This window comes from Glandiceps talaboti, chromosome 22, assembly GCF_964340395.1.
Source record: "Glandiceps talaboti chromosome 22, keGlaTala1.1, whole genome shotgun sequence".
Lineage (NCBI taxonomy): Eukaryota > Metazoa > Hemichordata > Enteropneusta > Spengelidae > Glandiceps > Glandiceps talaboti.
The window spans coordinates 5,928,149-5,950,321 of record NC_135570.1 but is presented as its reverse complement, the minus strand read 5'-3'; the positions used below and the strand labels follow the sequence as shown (position 1 = coordinate 5,950,321).

The following is a 22,173-nucleotide window of genomic DNA, read 5'->3' as shown; positions in this document are numbered from 1 at the left end:
CAGCCTCATTGAAACGGGTAACAAGTCAGAATGTACATTTTCAAGTGAAGGCCACTGATGGTTTGTACATAATAGCGATGACCAATGTTAGTATTGAATTCGGCAGAGCGGGTAAGTGTCATAGGAAATATCATCAGATACCTGGGTATTAGAACTAAAACAATCATTTGGTTTTGGTTACCCGACCCCACCTAGTTTTACACTGTTGATCCAAAACATTTCTCTACGTATTCGAGAAAAAATCGCGACAATTGTGAAGTCTCGTTAGAAATTGTGGATGTGGAAACTTAAAAAGACACTATAAAACTGTTCTCCCAATCTGTAATGGCCGTACATCTGATGGGGAGAAACCAATAACACAGAGCCCATACTGGAACAATGGAAAACATAACTTCCTGAACTAGAAACTCACATTGAAAATCTAACTGTTATATAATATACATAACAATTATATTGCTACTTTTCTTTGTCTTTTGCAGATACAGGGGCACTACACTGTGGTAAGTTTTGATATATCTTTAGGATGTTATAACTTGGCTTATAGTCCCAATGTCAATCAGCTTCTTCGCAAAGCCTCACGTATTTAACGATAATTTTGTTATGGAAATTTATAGCGCTGGGACATTTCCGTGTAGTTTGTCCATAGCACAAACGTACAAATTTCAACTCCAGACATCACACATACATACATACATACATACATACATACATACATACATACATACATACATACATACATACATACACCGTAGGATTCTGTACGTAATATTGAAAATGCATGAGCATTACTTGATATATAGCTTCTACTGAAATGGTTAAACAGTAGGAAATTACAACAATTGATTGTTTCTAGTCATGCGTTAAATGATATACAGATACGAAAAACAATGATATAACATTAGGTTATAACGAATTATTTGAAAAGGGTTTCATGGAGTCGTTTTGATTTAATTAAAAGAGAACAGTAAAGCAAATACATGAGATAGCGCTAGAGAAAGACGTGTCCTCAAAGGTGGGTTTTCGGATCGGGGATAGGTTGTTTGATATACAATATACCATAATATCGGGATGTTGTAAATCAGTACACTGTGGAATTGTCTTGTAAAGGTCAACTGTCTTAATATGAGAGAAAAAACTACATACCATATTCCATTACATGTATTTGGGGAAGTAAAGGCTACAACATGTGACTGGGTTGCAACACGCCTTACTTCTTACCCAACGAGGTATGGGTCTGACTTGGAGTAATTCATGTACAGTGACAAGTATCAGTCGAGTCAATGATTACATAGTGCATACTAGACGTATTAATTAAAAGATCTATACCAGTTCTCTCAGTCTTTTATTCTCTGATGCAAAATAATAAGGTTACGATGTTCAGTGTATACTTTTTGAAGAAATGGCATGAAATCAGAGGACGAAAACAAAGACTACGTTATTCTGAAGTTCCTACAAAGAACGTCGAAAAGATAGATTTTTAGACACTTGAACAGTAGATATATAAATATGCTCGCCGAGGTGCAAAACTTGTCGCACTTTCAAACTGTTTTACTGCTTATACAAAATATCTCTAATTAGCGCGCCCAGGGGGAACTATTACAATGAGCTCCGTCCGTCCGTCTGCCCATGCGTACGTCTGTAATACATCATTTCTCTGACATGCAATATTCAATTTCATTCAAACTTAGCACAAGAATGACATACTACCTATATGTGTTTTTTTTCTTCTTGAATAGTGGCCATATTTGGTGAAAATCCACCATTTATTTGTACTACAGTAATTCAACAACAAACAAAAACATGCACTCTATTCAAGTATCTGTCCGTATATTGTCAGATGTGACTCTTACTTTAAGCTTGCATCTGTTTATTTGACCCTGAAATTTACCTTGTGAGTCACAATGTACCACAACCATCCGGTACGGTAGTCATAGAGGTATTTGGGGTGGGTATATGTCTTCTACGAAGACTTGTTTCTTATTTTCTTGATGTAGTATTCATTTGGAATAAAATGTGTTTTATTGATATATGAAAGTGTAATGATATCCAACTCCAGCGATTTCTGCTGTTGTGAAATTAAAGGTCATTGAATCATGCATTTTTATTCAAGACCAACTTTCCTATTGCTCTGCTAAACAACTGATCTCGCCTCTAAATCTTACTTGATCTTGAGCAATGTTTTGTAGGAATAAAAATAGGTTAAACGTAAATTTGGAGACATTCTATTTTGCATGTACAGACCCTAAGCAGTGTTCCATATTTGACAACAAAACCGGTTGTGAGAGAGCATGTGGTATAGGCTCTCCAACTGGTAAATGTGTCTGGAGAGAAAGGAAAGGACAGGGGATGGTGTACTCCACCTGCTCCCCGAACAATGATACCTGTCCTGATCGTGTGTGTGATGAATGGGAAAACGAACATCCGACACTGTGTCTACAGGACTGCGTAGGTGAGTAGGGGGAAGACCTAGATTACATAACATTATACAGCGCTTAAAGAATTACAACCCATTTCCACAGAAGTTCATTCACAGTATTTAAAGATTAGACTTAAATTTTTACAAATAGTCGTTTCAAAAAATAGGTTTGAAAAAGCGAATGGAATATGTTGAAAGCCCAGGTGGTAAATGTCAAAGGCTTGTCTTTTGTAAATATTAAATGACCATGGTAGTCAACTTGAAAGGGCAATCCGTGATTATAACACGTACTAAAATAATAATATGTGTACCCTGAAGAAATGTTGCAAATTCAGCCTTGAACTCGAAATATAATGGATCTTTGTAGATAATTAGATGTTATTCCCAGATGTTTTCTTCATTTAGCCAAGGAAAATACAAGTGACCTAAGGGGCCTTTGTCACTATGGGCTGCTAGACGAAAAGTGACAAAACCCTTAGGTCACGACTATTTTCCGGCTGAATGAAGAAAACTATTGGAGAATAACATAATTATACCAGTGCCAATAACATGAATGAAAAATCGGGGAAAATAATGGCAATTTAGAATGTTTTAACTCATATTTCGAACACAACAGAACCAGTGACGTAGACGAGCGTTGTCGTGACGTAGAACGACCAGAGTATATATTCCATATTTTTGTTCAACTTGGCTTGTGCATGGTATAATGTATATGATTTATCATGATTTGCATTATTGCGATGATTAAACTGAGAAAATAATTCAAAATAAAATACATTTTGACAATCAAGTTGACTGAAAGATCTTTTCTTTGCATAATATTTTTCGAAATCTTGAGTGATTGCGTAAATCGGAGATTGCCAAAGTCCCCACTGGACAGCAGTCTCACTGATATTGAATATTCATAAGAAATCTAAAAACTGGATTTACATAATTATCAGTCGTGATTCAACACTGGTAATTTGTCATGTCAACTATATGCAGACATATTAAAATGTCAAGGGAAGATTTTGGATAAAATGATTGACGTAATCACACGAGATTTCGTGGTCACAAAGATTTCACTTTTTATTGTATATCTTATACATAAAACGATCACAGAAATTTGAAAGAAAAAGAAAACGCCAAAGAACAAGTTTAATCAAATATATAACAACAATATTGTTATTCTTTTAGACGGATCAAAGGTCTCAGGTTCTGTGGAGGCAACCGTTAGGGGTATTAGTGCTAAGGGTGTGTGTTACTGTTACCCCACTCTTGTGTGCTATTGTGGTGACCCAATAATACCGACAAACGCCTTCTACCAGCAGGCCATATCTAGCACTGTGAGATATGAGGATACCAATACTATGGGCAAGTATTATTATCTAGAATTCCATTTTGGCATTTAGGCCATAACTAATGCACACCCATTATGCTCAGGCTTAAGGTTATATCAAACCCTCAAAACACAGAAAATCACAGTCGAACCATCACCACCAGTGCTAGCACCAGTACATTTATTACCACAAACAGCACAGTCATATAACATCCATGTATTCCTATTATGCCAATATGCAGTATAAATGCATCATAAAATACCCCAGGATATAAAATTAATGGCTTTTATAATACCTTACCAGTTTTATCGTTTAACAATATACAAATATATCATAGGTGAACGAATGTATGGTAGGGATTAAAGAAAGGCGTCAATGCGACATTACGTTATTAGATTTTCTTAGGTTGTAAACGAAAACAAGATACTCAAGAGATTAGGAATTTGCATTGTGTCATCACATTTGAACTACTATATGACTGAAAAACAAGTCAAATTGTATGAAGTCAAGGCTTACACCCTGTAGGCTCACAGTGTCAATGCTGGCAAATAGTCACCTAGTGTAAAAACACATACGCAGGAATAATATTTCGAACTTAATTGAAGTACACAACCTCATCCACACCATCTAAAACATCCGTGAATCTAACAAGGTAAACCTTCCAATCTAAACCATTTACATGTGACTAATCAAAACTCTTTACTAATTTGCAAGCAATGCTACAAACCACATACACTGTACATTGATGGATGTCTCTGACGTTTGACATTTCAGGTAACCAGGTATTTCCAATTGAAACGGTGGAACAAAACTCTGTTTGCGATAGGAACTGCAAAACATTGCTTTCCTTTGGTATTTGTTCAGGATCACTAATCTTAATTGTTGCTATAGCAATGTTGCGATACAATCAACGGAAGAAACGGCGTCGAAGTCCTAAAAAGTATAATGCCAAGGATATAGGTAGTAATGTATCCATAAGTGCCATTCCGTCGGATTATTTAGACGATACGCCGCCACTTGTACAAGAAGTTGCAGACACATGGCTTCCAAACCATAGTCGATTTTACAAAACAGATGTAAGAATATTTACAAGCTAAAGCTCACATTTCCCTGTTTGTCATTACATACATCTATACATCAAACCTCTACTGGAATTGGTATTAATAATAGCTGGATTATCTTTATATTCACTGTGTTACCATGTATGTGTATTCTTGTTTAATACCTTAAGCAAACAGTCGCGAACATAAGAGAGGCAATGAACATTATTTATTTATTGACAAATTGAATGTTTTATGGAAAGTTTGATCACTAGGTAACCATATATGCGCCAGAAAGTACAGTAAATATACATTAGTTTGAAATAAGTATAACAACTATGAAAATCATAACAATTATGGTGCCATGTACTATGGGTTTAAGACTAAGGTCTACATTCGAATAGATACAAACGTTTTGTTATTTTTATAATTAATTGATTAATTATTTATTTATTTATTTTTTCATTTATACGAGGGGGGGGGGGTTCCAATCTCAGTAAAATGTGAAGCTGAAAGGCAACTTTACTAGGGTAATGTGATGGCGCTGATTCCAAACAGCATGCCTTCTCAGCAAAATTTTGCGATTTTACTGCTCGTATTGGCAAAATATGCATAATTTGGACTTTATAGTAACAAACAAAGTAAAAAGAAAGTTTCGAAAATGAATTCTTCCCATTTTGACTAATTCAGATACTTGTTTGGATTGTCTAACATCTATAGACCTTACATTCTACTCGGTTTAACATTTTATGACCATTCACAGTTTCTCTGCACTTTTACAGTTTGACCCAAAATGGGAATTTTCCAGGTCTAATCTTCTATTTGAGAAAGTGATTGGTGAAGGCGAGTTTGGACGTGTTCTGAAAGCCCAAGCACTCAATATCAGGGGATTGACAGGTTATACACCAGTTGCAGTAAAGATGATAAAAAGTAGGCAAACCAAATATTGTAATATTGTTAATATTGTAAGTAATATTGTGTCTTTGATTGAATATATTCTTAAATTATACAAGACACACATACACAAATAATCACATACACATACATACATACACACACACATACATGAATACATACATACATACATACACATACATACATACATACATACATACATACATACATACATACATACATACATACAGACAGACATACATACATACATACATACATACATACATACATACATACATACAGACAGACAGACAAACAGACAGACAGACAGACATACAGACCATGGTATATGAAAACTAACATTTTCTCTTGTGGTATTGAGGATGAAATGGTAACCCAGGAAGGGTTCAAATGTGATATTAATAGTATTGCCCAGGCGTTTCAGATATTTCATATAATAACCTCGTAAATAAATTGCAAAAATCGAAAACGAGCATTAGTCACGTGCTTGTTGGTTAATTTATTCATGAAGGTTGTTCCTTTAGGCATAGTTTTATCTACATTTCAAATTTTATTGCTGATGAAACGATCATAGAATTCTCCATATAAATTTTATTAGCAAATGGAAGTAATTTAGTAAAAAGGGGGCCATTGCTCCTTCCGGTGTGTTCATATTGTGAATGAAATAGTACGGGAGACTTTTGTATATTTCGATTCATACTCAATTCATTCTAATGGTTTCAATAATCGTATAAATTGTTCAAATGGCGGAAATGAATACACCACCAGCATTTGACAAGCAAGAGTTTCTACCAATTGGTTTGTTCTGGATATGTATTAAGACGAAAACGAATCTAGTGTTCAGAGGGTTGGCGACATAATTCAAATTGACATTTTCAAATTACTATGCATTAAATGGCTCGCAGGTGGTCTCGGCACTGTCATCATTTTCTCTTGATGGACCCCGAACACAAAGTGTATTACAGAACGTCTGATTTGAATACCAGAAAAGTGAATATTTTTCTTATAAAAATGGCTACAAGAGAGCGAGGGCGTATTGATATAATGTGGCGATTGTCATGATTAATATTTCAAAAATCTAATTTCGCAGATGGAGCTTCAAGCAGTGAGCTACGAGATTTGATGACAGAACTTCACCTTCTGAAGCAGGTCAATCATCCTAATGTCATCAAATTGTTGGGTTGTTGTACACATAAAGGTAAATATTATGAACATTATTATATATCCAGCTTTCTTAATCATGGACACTGCTGTCCTTCGAGCAATATAACAACTTAAACAAGTCTTTGTCGAAGACATATTTCCCTACATTTCAACGTAATCATTCACACGCTGATGTTTTGTGACAAATAAGGCACAAATCAGTCATTATCGCGGCGAAGGTCATGAACAGCTTAATGTGTTCTGAACAATCCATCACAGATCACTGCAACGCGAAACATAATTCACGTTTTGAAGTCATCTTAGTTACGGTCAGATTTTAAACAGCAACTAATCCTTCATATTGACATACGATATCGTGACACATGTGCAAAGTTCTATTCAGGGGCTAGAGGTAAAGTTTGATGTTTATTGAACAAGACTTGCCATATAATAGTACCCTCGGTACCTTGAGCTACATTGAAACTGTTTATTCTGATATGTTTACTGTCATACAAAGATCTGTTCTAAATACATACCAATTTTGTAATATAGTTAAGGGTCTCGGAAGATACTTAGTTTCCTTTCCTGTTTATAGGTATATGACAGTGTCACTTACCCATCTAAAGACATTGTCTAATTTGCTTTACTTGAAGTGGAATTACATGTAGCTGCCACTGTTATAAATGCATTGAGGGCGTTTAAAACAGAAAATATGGCTTTTACGCTAATGCAAACGCGTCTTCTCTAAGAAGAGAAAGGTCAATTGTCAAATTTTGGGATATACAACATGAATCAATGGATGGGTTAGTTGGCGTTCAATTTACATAGATATTACTTTTGCTTTTCTGGAGCTTAGGTAGCACCTTTTTCTGTTTTATTAGTATATATAATAATTTGTTAAGCCTGAGATAATGAAATTCCTCAAAATCATAATTGGAATGGAATAAATAACACTAAAGATGCACACACCGACTCACTACAAATGGAAACACATAAAATCAGCTGTGATACACTGCTACTACCCGGCCCACTGCAGTAGACTATATAACATGTATACATCGAAACCTTTACCGACTTCAGTGGTTACACACACAGACACACAGACACACACAGACACACACAGACACACACACACACAGACACAGACACACAGACACAGACACAGACACACACACACACACACACACACACACACACACACACACACACACACACACACACACACACACACACACACACACACGCACACACACTATTTCGGCGAGGTGAAGTTGGCTGTATAATTCCCAGTAACCTGATCTTATCAATATGACTTGGTTGATGTGTTGTACAACTTGTTTGCACACACCATACCCATAAATATAAATTTTTCAGGATATTTACAACACCCATACGAGTCATCACCACTATGCCAAGATGAAGGCAAACTATAGACATTTACTCGAGTCAGTTGTACACATGTTTGCCTTACAGGAAATTCAATTACATTTCCCCTTATCGCATATGATTATATTGCTTCGGCTACTTATCCTCAATGGAATTAAGTTTAAAATAGTATCAATTACCCAAAAAGTTGATTCGACCATGCCAAAGGATACAAAACTGACTAGATCCTCTCGACACATGAGTGTTTGGTAATTACCTGTAACCTGTCTATACTCGAATGTCAAATGCTATCTCAAATCATGCAGTGGTTTTGCTCTTACATCTACATGGCTTGCTCATGGTTCACTCAAGTTAAGAAAATGCAATTATGTTGGTAAGGGTTTCGTCAGGGCTTGCTCATGGTTCACTCAATCCACTGAATTAATAAAGCTGTGTAGTATTGATAAATATTCACTTTGGTGACTCTTTCACTAGATTTTGTTGTCATGTGCAATTGAAACTAGTGAACCTGCAGTAAATTGTCGTCTGGCCCGACGAAAACCCTCTTTATATTGCTACATTTCATGCTCTTTGCTTAAAAGATAACTTTGTTACATTGCTATGCATTTTCTTTGTTTGGTGGAATATTCATGATAATGGTAACTCAAGTTTAAAAAATGCAATTATGTTGGTAAGGGTTTTGTCAAGCCATACGATGAAATGTACATGTAGAAATGCTAAACAGAATTCTGACGTACCGCAAGACATTCTGCTTCAGGTCATCTGGATTCATTCGTATCATAACGCCTTATTGATTCACTTATAAAGCGATCATTTGCCTAATAGAAAGAACACTTCTCCCCAACCTATTTGAAAACCATTTATATACACTTTCGACACTCCACATTCAACATCAATTATTTTTCGTATGTTGACCAGGTCCACTTTATCTGATAGTGGAATACTGTAATCACGGTTCCCTCAGACACTACCTACGTGATTCTAGACGCCTAGAAACCTTGTATGTGCAAGACCAATTTAATCTAATGGTGAATGGAGACAATCCGTCCATAGAAGAAACAGTTACTTCCAGAGATCTGATGTCATTTGCATGGCAGATTTGCAAAGGGATGATGTACCTCACGGAAATGAAGGTACAATATATTTACCTTAAAGAGTGTTCGGTTACAGGGGTTAGGAGTGCAATTAGGGTTAGGCTTAGGGTTAGGTTTTAAGGCGGCGAATGATACGCTAATTTTACAGTAGATTTTACAATAGTGTTGACTTTAACATATTCGTTTTCAATCGGAATACTTTTCAGAACATTTTAATCATGTAAATGCCACAACACAGATTCTTTAACAAAGTAAATATACTTGATATGCACAGTGTTAAGTTTGTCAAGAGTTGTCGTTGTTAACATTTCATTTTATGCTATTATTATGCTATATAAAAACGTCGGGGTATGTCACATATCGAATACCACTTGCGTGCAGCTTATTTTGTTGTTGTCTATCAAGATTTTGCTGACATTGAAGTAATTTAATTATAAAGTTGAAATCGATCCTTAAGATCCCTGTCCCCTGTCCCTCCTGATTGGTGTAATACAATATCATTGGTTAAGGCGGTATATACAGGGAAATTAAATATGAATGGATAAAACGATATTTGAATGAAATCTCATCCTATTGTTTGACAGTTAGTCCATCGTGATCTGGCGACACGCAACGTTCTAGTAGCCGAAGGGAAAATAATGAAGATATCTGATTTTGGATTAACGCGGGATATTTATGAGAGTGATGCCTATCTGAAAAAGAGTAAGGTATGTTTTAACGAAACAGAAAGTTCTCTTTACTTAATGACAAATATGAACAGAAACTGTATATGAACTACGAACGTTATTTAATCATGACCCAAAATTTGAGTATTGAATTTTATCTTCTGCACATCATAATATCACAATACTAGTAGTTATCACAGCGTAAGACATACCGAACTTGTGATAGGAAAAAATTTCCTGTTGATGGACAATTCAGAAAGATAAAGAATGAAATTGCAATTTATAGCAGGCAGATATGAGTACACACTAAAATGGGAGGGTAGTGGCAGTACAAATTTTGTCTTCGATTGGTGCGACAACACTGATCGATACTCAGAGCTACATACAACCAAGTTAAGTATTATAGCAAAGGAATTTCATGAATACCGCCATTAAATTAGTTTAAGGAATAAATTAAGATTGATAGTCGCAATACGATCGATACTCCAAAGAGTGTTGGACGTTGGGCATGTTTCTTCCCTGAGTACGAAATTTGTAACTGGTACTTAAGGCTAAAGAAGTTCACTAGAATCTCAAGTTGACAGACATGTCGGGGTACTCGTATCCTATTTATCATTTTTTCGCCTTCTCAAATTTATACGGAAAACATCAACATTTTGAATGAATTCTCATTTTTGAACTTTAACACAGGGTTCTAGGTAGCTTAATAATACAGGATAACATCCCTTTTCCTGAGGTCGCCATGACATCATAAGCCTGATATGGATTAGTACATCATAAGCCTGATAGGGATTAGACAGCGACTTATTTTTTTCTAGTACCAGTCTTAAGATCTTCATATGACATCAAGTTACCCCAGAAATGCCGTGTGATATAACATTATGTTTGATTTAAGTGATTTTACAAAATTTAGTCAGATTTAACATATGTAGGCTTACTCGTTCAGCTATTTTATCAAGGGCATGATTTCATTGTGTATACAAATTTGGCCTGTTGTACCGAAATGCTGGGATTATTCATGAAATGTAATTCAAATACAGAAGATACTGCAGTGCTATTATTTATTTGCATATACATAGTCGAAGTTATACGATATTTTGCTTGGACCGAGTTTTACTCCAGGCCAAAATTATGTGAAATCTTCAAAAGGAAAGGAAAGAAGGAAAGACGTGTACAGGATGAAAGATTAAAGGAAATGCGATATGCAGGCTATTATGCCCTCACTACATCTCGTTGACACTGATCCAAACGTGCCCTTTTTCTATCTGTAGGGTCGAATACCAGTGAAATGGATGGCGGTAGAGTCTCTGTATGATCAAATCTACACAACGAAAAGTGACGTGTGAGTATCAATTAAAAATGCTGTTATCTTCGACTGAAAATTAGTCGGTGACTTAACACATGTAGACACCACCTCCTGACTAATATATCTACGTGGTCACAGTTGCTGACAAACTAGAGAAGTACGTGAATGTGTTTAGAGACCTGTATAATGAGGACATAAATGACGTGTAAACTTAGTCAATGCTTCATCAATTAACCATTCAATCAAAGATTCACCCATCCAAGTGTCAATCAATCAATCAATCAATCAATCAATCAATCAATCAATCAATCAATCAATCAATCAATCAATCAATCAATCAATCAATCAATCAATCAATCAATCAATCAATCAATCAATCAATCAAACTACTATCTACGGTACCTTACGTTCGTATATCCATCAGTCAATAAATCATTAAATCATTGAGCAGTTAATCGTTCAATTCATAAATGCATCTGTCAAACAATCAATCAATCAATCGATGAATCATTCATACATAATCCTGTAATGCTTACATGATCAATGAGTTAAACGAACACAACAAAAGAGACAGAGCATTCCTTCTATCATCTTACTGAGTTTAAAAAAAAAACAGCTCAAGTTGAACCTGTCGTTAATGTGTGAAACTTACATTTTGTCACACAAAGGTTTATATGTCTTCGCCAAAAACACATTTGTTGTATCACACTGAATCCCATGCAAATACAGCCACAGACCATGCAAATACTCATTCTTTCACAAAGTATTTGAACAACAGCAATAATGATGCACTATACTATCATTTTCTTTACCAAGAGCAGGACTAATATGACTCTTTAGTCAAACTGTCTTTCTAAGAAAAACTGAAAGACGATTGTGTCACTTGACAGTGTTGGGATTTAATCTCAAATTCCACTCATTAAGAAAAAACTGACCCAATACACACAACAGCAAGTGGTTTTGTAAGACAGAGTAGAGTGAATATAATTCGGCTAGATAGGTTTTGCATAGAAATCGACTCTATGTAAGGCATGATAATCTGACGGCACAGCAGTGTATGACGTCACAAGCTGATTACACATGTTTTTAATTCAATCACAGGTGGTCGTTTGGTGTATTACTGTGGGAAATAATTACACTCGGTAAGTATACTAGTTCTAAAAAACTGAAAGGGGAAATTCGTTTAATTATGGTTTTAAACCATGATTATCCGTCTGTTGATAAATTGCGAATTCTTTGAGTCACGACAAACGGGGTTGATAAAGTTATACATTCAAGTCTGTATCAAAGACAATCTGACCCACATATTATATCCTAGTCGAGTCACGACTTGCATAACCCGTACCTTTGATTGAACAAAGGTTATTTACGTGCTCGATTTCGTCTTTACGACTGCATCGGGGGTTGATCAATATACTATTACTTCATGTACAGCCTAGTTATGTGGTTGCCTTTGCATATCTGGTCAACCATGAACGGAAAGACACACAACATGTATGTCATATCATTAATCTAGCAGCTGGCGTCCAACTAAAATTATTATTGTTATAGAAAAGTTATGTCGGTGTTTTTGCATATCTGATCAACCATGAATTGTGAAACACACAGACCGTATATATCATGTCTCTAAGCTAGCAGCAGGCATTCAAAAAATTATTATTAATTTGTTTAGACGAATTTGCATATTCGATCAACCACAAACAGAAATATATGGATCGTTTGCGTCATGTGATCATATCAAAACTAACTACTGGCGTCCAACATTTTGACACACGATTATTAGCTTATGAAAAGAAACGTGTATTATGTAGTTTTATAAGGGATTTTCCATACCTGACTGGACTGGCATCATTCCCTTGTTGTCTCATAATCTTCAAATGTTTTGAATGTGTTATTCATTTAAATTCTCGGGAAGGAAAATGTAGTCAACTTTTTTGTCCTCCAGTTGGTGTCAGTGTCAGTGTAAGTCACCAGTGCTCAGATGTTATCGACCTGAAATATGGTTAGTAAACAGCGAACAAAGAGAGGATGATAGACAGGTGCACATATTACTCTAGCCAATCAGCAGACGAGAGGGTACTAAGACTAATTTGCATTCATAGTAGCCTTAGTCTTTGTAACTCTCTTTTGAATTTGCCAGAGTAATCTGTGTACCTGTCTATCATTCCCTATTATATTCGCTGTTAAGTGACCTCATTTTAAGTTGACACCAGCCCTTTGGAAGGCTTCTAGTAACTTGGAAAAAATAAAGATAAGAAGTTGACCACATTTTCCTCCCCAAAGTTTGAAATGGGTAACAAATTCGAAACATTAATTAAAGATTATAAGACAGAACCAATCTGCCAAGGGACTGGTGCCAGTTTAATACCTGACTAACCACGAATTTCAACACACAGACCATATTTGTTATATCCACATGCTAGTAGCAGGCGTCTAACAAAATTTATTATTAATCCACGAGACAAAAACGTGCATGGCGTAGTTCGTAGGTGATTTTCCATATTAAATATTTGAACAACCCTGAAAGAAAAAGTATAGACTGTATGTATCATATTAAAACTAGCAGCAAAAATAATTACTGGTTTATGAGACATGAAGCGAGTCAGATCCTGAATGGTAATGCAAAGTAATGTACTTTAGACATTTACAGTATATAAATGTACATTCATCTAAACCATCACATGTATGCATGCTATCATCCTCACTACAAGGGGTAGGGGTTGCTAGCGTAACACTTGGTTTCGAGGAGTGATTTATTCACGTTGATAATAATGTTTGATATTTCTTTCAATCGACGGCTCCATAAAACAAATAAAAATGCTTTGAAAGGAATGTCTTAAAGTAAAAAATAATAATGTAAAGATTTAAAGACTATCAAAATATATTACATGAGTTAAAACATTGTTGAATACACGACATCACGATATTAATCGTACACGAATATATCACATGTACATTTATAGATATCGAAAAGGTCATTGAGTAATATATCGTATTTCTGTTCATTTGCAATGACTAGAATAAATGGGTCGTAAAAATAAAGTGGGAGACATAGCAATTTAAGGACACGATGTGTCTATCTTTAAACTTCACGACATGTGTAGCTTTGATATCAATCAAATATACCTTGGGATGAATTGTCTTAAGCCCATTCGTCCTTTTTTCCAGGTGCTACTCCATATCCTGGTATCCCACCAGAAAGACTATTCCATATTCTAAAAACAGGATACCGTATGGAAAGACCTGATAATTGTTCCGATGAATTGTAAGTATCGCATTGTTACATCATTTCAGTTGTAGATATGCATTCTTTCATCTGTGACAGTGTTTAGAAGATTTCATGGGCAGCGGGCAATAAAACATACAATTGGCAAGGAATTTCGGATATGACATAGTCACTCTAATCGCCTTTACTTCGTCCCTTGTTCGTCACAGATTGTATAAAAATATAGACCATGTTGCTCTGCAACGACGGTCCATAAATATGACGAAACTTAGAGGCGAGAGGATATTTGTGTATATTTGACCTCTCTCATAATACCCTCTACTATTCGATTAAAATTGTTGTCCATATTCCTCCGATAACTGAATATAAGTGTAATCCTGCAAGTATTTAGTCTAGTTCAGTGTTTTCTTTTGATGGTACATTTAAACGTTAAAGCTATTCTTTGGCTCCTCCCTTTAGATACGACATAATGCTGAGATGTTGGAGAACAAGTCCAAAAGAAAGGCCAAACTTTTCTGAACTTGAAAAAATCTTTGAACAAATGCTTGAACAAAATAGGGTAAGTTTTCTCACTATACCTTTATTTTAAGCAGACATGCACGAATGCTTTGACCTTGTGTATTGTATTCAAGTGGGATCTTATCCGGAGTGGGGGGGGGGATTTTCCGGTATTGCTGTCAACAGAGATGACATTTGTATTGAAAGTGGCCTTGACAACGTTAACGCTGTAGTTTGGTACTCAGATCTAAATTTGGAAATAATTAGATCAATTTAAACAAACTCAAGAGCATCATCAAGTCTCAATGGAGTACATTCGTGAAAGAGGCTTTCAGCTGCATATTAATTGGTGTATTGTCTGTAACGTTATGGAAACTTTTCACGAACAAAAGTGATCGCTCATCAATGAAGAATAATCTGCTGATTTTGGTTTCTCATGGGCACAGTAGATTTGTAGACTGACTAACTAGACTGAACCATGAAAAACTTCATGATGAGTCATCGTTGCTTGTCTCGATAAACAGTGATTACTAAATAAAGCGTGCAAAATTCAGCTGCATCTTGTTTAATGTAGTCAATGTTACCTACGAACGTAATCTTTATTATTAATTTCGTCTCACATATTGAGATAAATCGACACTTAAAAGGACTCTGTTGAAACAGTTCATTCATCCTGATGACGTGTATTTAATTATTCAGCATTTAGTTAATTTTTATATAAACAAATACTCCAATTACTAATATTTTACAATTAACTATACGTTACAGAAATTTACACAAATAAGAGTATATTGAAGCTGATTCCCTTGCAAACTTTTGATCATTACGTCTATAAACGTGTATTGAAAAATGCAACGTGATCCACAATAATAGTCCCTGTGGAGTGGAAGAGAAATTATCTCCACATACAATTTAATAGCATGGGGTGCATACATGTTTTTCATAACTATATAATTATAACTTTTCTGTGAAATATGATTGCATGATCACGACATCCATTATATTTATCGTAAAAATGATAAGGAATGAGAATTTACGATCGAGGCTTAAGCTTGCTGGTTTTAAGAGTGTCATTGAGAGATCTCATTTTAACTCGAACACTGTGATAGCAATCAGACCTTTCCAACTCATTTTCACACAAGATAGTTGAGTGTTTCTGAAAGCTTACGTTTTTTGTGCCAAAAATGGTTTATATTTAATACGACGCGAAAATAGATATACAATATTTTGAAAAGGAGACTGTTGAAAAGTCCGAACAATAAACTGTTTTTTCTTCATTTATCCCCAATCTAGTCACCAGTCTTTACATGTCTTCACACTTATACAAACATTCGCAAACCCTGTTAAATCTGCTCATGAATTATGATAGGAACAATCCATGCCCTTGTGTAGTAGCATGGAGCATCTTCCTTGCCCAAGATAAAAGGAGCCAGCCGAGGAAGAATATCGCTGCATGGCATCTTAAAATAGACTTGGTCTGTCCATCATATTCTCTTTATATATCATTTTGTAAAATGAACTAAGAAGAGAACTAAGCACATGAAACATGATAAATTATTTTCAATTATCTGTAGGAATATCTCGATCTTAGTAATGATACTTCGTTGTCAGAAGGCGAGGCTGATCAAAGTGATGATGAAGAGGTGAAAGTAAGCCTCATATCATCAGAGAGTGAAGGTAAGTATGTAATACATTAAAAGACGCACATACACAAATAATCACATACACATACATACACACATACATACATACATACATACATACATACATACATACATACATACATACATACATACATACATACATATATACATACATACATACATACATACATGCATACATGCATACATGCATACATACATACATACATACACACACACATACATACATACATACATACATACATACATACATACATACATACACAAACACACTCACACACATACACACACACACACACACACACACACACACACACTGACCTACCGACTGACAGCATAACATATGAATACCACATAATCGTTCACTTCACAATTCTGATTTCTTTACATTACTCTTCTCAATGCAAGCTGTACAACACCTATGTAGTAGGTCTTATACCCATATAATAAATCAGAAAGTGTGATTGGACTATTCAATCAATACTGCTAATAGTTCTATAATATGGTTACATCGTCCTTTTGTTACAGACGGAAGTCAAGGAAGAACTAGCGACGAATCTCTGTACGGCGAAATCAAGTTCCTAACTCTCAGCAGATCATGCTCTGATATCCAGAAAGTACGGAATGAACAGAATAAAATGACTGAGTTACCACAGAGACCACGTTGCCATAGTAGCACTATTCCTAACATGTACAACAAGTGTGGATCAACGGAAGTTTGATGAGATTTCCAATTTTCTACGTTTACATTTTTAAACAGAACGTTTTGAAGGACGGCGTCCTTGCTATGGTGCTCACCAGCGTCTGTTCACGCAAGGAATGGATATACGAAGAGGAACACTGTTTCTCAAATTATGAAGTATAATTGAACTATAATAATAGAGAGATGAGAAAAACACAAAAAAACACGAATTTTCTCAATGAGTGTTAACGTTTTAAAAAAAACACCATTTCTATCATTGAGAATTCTATGAAAATTATTTTCATAAACGTGTCAGCAATGGTGGACAATTTATGTTTGTTTTCCCGGAATAGATGACTAAAAGAATTGTATATCCAGTTCTTTGATAAGTAAACGGTGTTTACAATAACGACCAAATAGTATTATTTGCGAGTCGTCGACGTCGATGATAGCCAATGGGGTTGACCATTATGGGGCCTGCTAACGTACATAATTCTAGTAGAAATGAGTTTAAGCGGGGATTCCAAAAACATTGTAAGTCAGAATCCCCTGAGTATTGAAAATGAGTTGAACAGGTATGTGATGTTACGGTGATGATACGACGATATGAAGAAATAACTGTGGAGTATTTATTAAATAACAAGCAAGTATTTTGAATCAAGAAAGTAAGATCCTAATATAAGGATGAAATCACATGTGTTAGAAAGAGATAATTTTACATTCAAGTAGAAAAAAATCGAAAACATAATCAAGAACAGTACACCTAGTAATCCCTCTACTCCTCCTTAAGCATTCATACCGTTTCCATGGGAACAATTAGACGTATCGGCTAAATCCATACGATTTGCAACACTTGGTTACACACGAAAAATGGCGTGTTTCCCCTCTCTCATCGGCATATTCATCAGTATTTGTATTAGCAGGTGATTAGAAACCATATTTCTAATAACTTACTGACCATGTCGAATAAAACATATTCATGATATAATAACTGAATGCTATGAGTTATTTCACCTGTTCAGATGAGCCGCACACATTCGCAGATTAAGTCAATTTGTCTTCGTTGAAATATTATTTTTTAAAGCACAGTCACTCTTTTGAAGACAATGCCGAGTGCGTGTATGCCTTAAGCTTGTTTTTTAAACATAAATTGATAATCTCAGTGACAGCACTTTTTGTGAAATGTAGAATTTACGATCACACAGGAGGAGTGCGTTTTCATTGTATTGTAATGGTTCGAATACCTTCAAACATGACATAAACAAAGTGCTTTTAAAAGGTATTTTACAGTGCCCCTTGGGCATTTTAATCAATCTGTTATATATTTTTCAATGAACTAACTTTTCTATTACCGTTGAAGATTTTATGTTCTTTGTAAGTTTCTTTTGTCCTGATTTTGGGGAACAGAAAATTAACAAAATTTATCAAGAAACGTGGAAAAATAACGACGGTTATATCCCGAAATAAAACAAATCGACGAAGTCTTACTTTATAGTTCCCGATCCAAAGGTGTATGAAAGTCATAGATAGCAGAAAAGGCTACACCAATAGAATCACAATCCTCACATGCTTCGCTCAAGTGTATATATGTATTTTAGTCTGTTGTATATTATTCACGAATAACTATCGGAGATCGATGTTAGATAATTATTTATAACTGTTCTGTTTGATAACGCCTTAAGATTACATTCTTAAGTTCACTGTTATAGTATCATTACTTATTTATCTATATTAGAATAGGAGAACTTGATTTGGTATAAAGTAATTGGTTTTGATGAGAGAGGTTCTTTTAAGGTCATCTTTCTAATGACATAGAAAGTACATACATGGATATCGTTTGCGTGATACTTTGAGTAATGGTTTGAATCTCCTACTATGGACTTGTAAATAGTTTGTTATTCAATGATGATTATGTATTAAAGTGACACATAAAATAAATCATTCTATTTATTGAACAAAACATCAGTGTCGCTGGTTTGATGACTTTGAATCACGCCATCAAGGCTCACGTGGTTCTGAATTACCTTCTAGTGGTGGAATAATCTCAAAGATTACCTTTTAGATATTTAAAATACATATAGGTGTGTCCTGAATTGCCTTAGAGTTCAATCACATGTTTTGGAAGACTCAAAGTTGCTACAGTGACAATCCATTTTTTGAGATATTGATGACACACACACACACAGACAGACAGACAGACAGACAGACAGACAGATAGATAGATAGATAGATAGACAGATAGACAGACAGAGTCAGGCAGTCAGTCAGTCAGTCAGACAGTCGCGCACTCACACACACACACGCACACACACACACACACACACACACACGAACCATAAAATTGCATTCCCTTTGGGATATAAAACGTAAACGGTTCCCTGCTTGAGGCAAGCTCCTCACACATGTCACTTGTGGCTGGTTATTTTTGAGAATGTGTGTTCGCACCGCCTCACATTATATATCGTTTGTCGTTTTATTACTTTGTTCTACATCACTATTATCATCGAGAATGTCATGATAGCTTTAAAATGTCGACACCTTTAGGGTACGATCAATACACCACGGTAAACAGTGAAACTCCATCTTTTGTATGAACAAAAGATTGACGTCAATGTAAACGTCCCAAGTGGCACAGGACGACGTCTTTGAGGACCTATCAAAAGATAGCTAGGTGACGTCACTGCCTCTGTACACAGCAAAGTCTATGGATGAAAGGTAAAGTTATATCCAGAAATACAGCAATTAATTAAATGTCCTACAATAATTTATTATACTGAAGTATCATGAGAAAGTGAAAGGAAACAGAGATTACTAAAAAATACGGTACAAAATATTAACTTGAATGTGATCGCCAGGATCTCAAAGATATAATTTATCAACACATTCTGATTATCCATCTACTACCAAACTAGAGTGACTATAGAGTTTCAATCAGGCAGCGTCAAGTTGTTTACATCTCATACAACTTTTTATACGAATTAAACAAACAAAATATAAATAAACAGTTTTGTATTTGAATCTCCCTTGTTTCACAGACAGTGATGTTGATTTGTGTTCACAGTGAGATAAAATGTGTCATTTTATATGCCTGCATACTACCAGTGTCTGTATTTTGTGTCATGCAATTCGTAACAAATACTTTCAAATTGTGTGAGAAGGTAAAGAACACCATGTTGCCTTACTGAAACTAGTAGTCACTCTGGTTTGGTAGTAACAAAATGAAAGACCAGTCTACTGTCTGCTTAAGTCAGAAACAAACCTACGAGATGATATCGTCTGAAGCACTATTACACTATTACAGCAGAGAGATTGGTTTCGACAAGCTAAGAGAGACTATTGTAACAAGTTGACATTAATGTATGAGTGGATGTTGATAATTAAGCGATAAACTTCACTCACATTATACCCTCACACAAATTGAGAACCCCAACATTCAGTCTGGGGAAGACCACTGCAGTGCAAAGTTTTATTTTTTGTAGATTTACAGTGAACATTTACAGTGCTTAAACTATCTGATGAGATCAATGGTGATGGTTTATGGTATTCAACGAAATGAAACGAAAGAATGTTTTCGATTCGTTTCGTTTCATTTCGTTTCGATTCGAATCATTGATTATCATACTCCAGTGTGATTAGTTCGCCGAAGTGTCACCAAACTATCTAATCTACTACATGTTACACTTGAACTTTTAGTGTGTGTGTGTGTGTGTGTGTGTGTGTGTGTGTGTGTGTGAGTGTGTGTGTGTATCTGTGTGTGTGTCTGTATGTATGTATGTATGTATGTATGTATGTATGTATGTATGTATGTATGTCTGTCTGTCTGTCTGTCTGTCTGTCTGTCTGTCTGTCTGTCTGTCTGTCTGTCTGTATGTATGTATGTATGTATGTATGTATGTATGTATGTATGTATGTCTGTCTATCTATCTGTCTGTCTGTCTGTCTGTCTGTCTGTCTGCCTGTCTGGCTGTCGGTTTGTTTGCTTGACGGCACTAATCTCACCACTGTCATATATTTACTGTAGTATAACGGACAATCGTAAAAGTCACGGTCCATAAGGGGAGAGATCTCGCCCCTAACTCTAAATTCGTACATATTGGTATCAAAATATTTGAATATTTAAACAAAATCAAGTGAATTTTGATATTTTGACTTTTAAATTTATACAATACTACGGTCACCTATATGTTATAAATAAAGATGGGACTGAAGGACTTATGGAGCAAGACATATATACAGTATTACACTGGGGTGGTCACAGTATAAACGTATCAATATATTATCGTACTTATGAAAATTCAAGCACGGTTATTTCAAGTCGCCAATTTGTTATTTAAATAGAGCATTCTCCAGCGGGAAAAATATGAAGAATTATTGGGTGTTACAGACAGACCAATCCAGTGTGTACGATCGGAAGTAAAATGGGTATGCTGGGTAAGAATACAATAATGTCACAGATTGTTCACAACAATGACAGATTCGTGTTTGTCCATGGATAAAATCGCCATCTTGAAAGGTGTATTGTGGGAAATTACCATTGTATTACCCACAATGCACCTTATAAAATGGCAAGTTTCCAACTTCCGTAATAGTTGTTCAAATCAATAAACTAACACTAGGCTTACATGTAATGTAAACACTTACATAGAAAATATATTTTTCATAGTTCCGTTGAATTCAATTCAAACTTCTTCAAAATGCCCACTAAGGCGCGAAACTAGTCTAAGACTGCTAAAAAAACATTATAAAAAACTGAAGATACTAATATCATTAATCAATATTTCAAAAAAATTAGATTTTTTATTACGAGAACATTCATTGTATT

The 22,173-nt window shown here is 35.3% G+C and overlaps 1 protein-coding gene across 1 annotated transcript in view; it reads left to right on the top strand.

Annotated features, from left to right (window-relative positions):
- Nucleotides 1–17,499, top strand: part of LOC144452458 (proto-oncogene tyrosine-protein kinase receptor Ret-like) — a 25,772-nt gene extending 8,273 nt beyond the window's left edge. The window contains exons 7-21 of the mRNA XM_078143555.1: nt 1–111; nt 480–500; nt 2,240–2,449; nt 3,593–3,649; nt 4,510–4,811; nt 5,558–5,705; nt 6,781–6,888; nt 9,138–9,352; nt 9,898–10,020; nt 11,250–11,320; nt 12,386–12,426; nt 14,453–14,549; nt 14,970–15,069; nt 16,583–16,685; nt 17,198–17,499. The exon at nt 1–111 is cut by the window's left edge and continues 142 nt beyond it. Of these exons, the coding sequence (XP_077999681.1) occupies nt 1–111; nt 480–500; nt 2,240–2,449; nt 3,593–3,649; nt 4,510–4,811; nt 5,558–5,705; nt 6,781–6,888; nt 9,138–9,352; nt 9,898–10,020; nt 11,250–11,320; nt 12,386–12,426; nt 14,453–14,549; nt 14,970–15,069; nt 16,583–16,685; nt 17,198–17,391 (1,901 nt within the window). The 3' untranslated portion in view covers nt 17,392–17,499. The remainder of the gene's footprint in view (nt 112–479; nt 501–2,239; nt 2,450–3,592; nt 3,650–4,509; nt 4,812–5,557; nt 5,706–6,780; nt 6,889–9,137; nt 9,353–9,897; nt 10,021–11,249; nt 11,321–12,385; nt 12,427–14,452; nt 14,550–14,969; nt 15,070–16,582; nt 16,686–17,197) is intronic.
- Nucleotides 17,500–22,173: the final 4,674 nt, after the last annotated feature.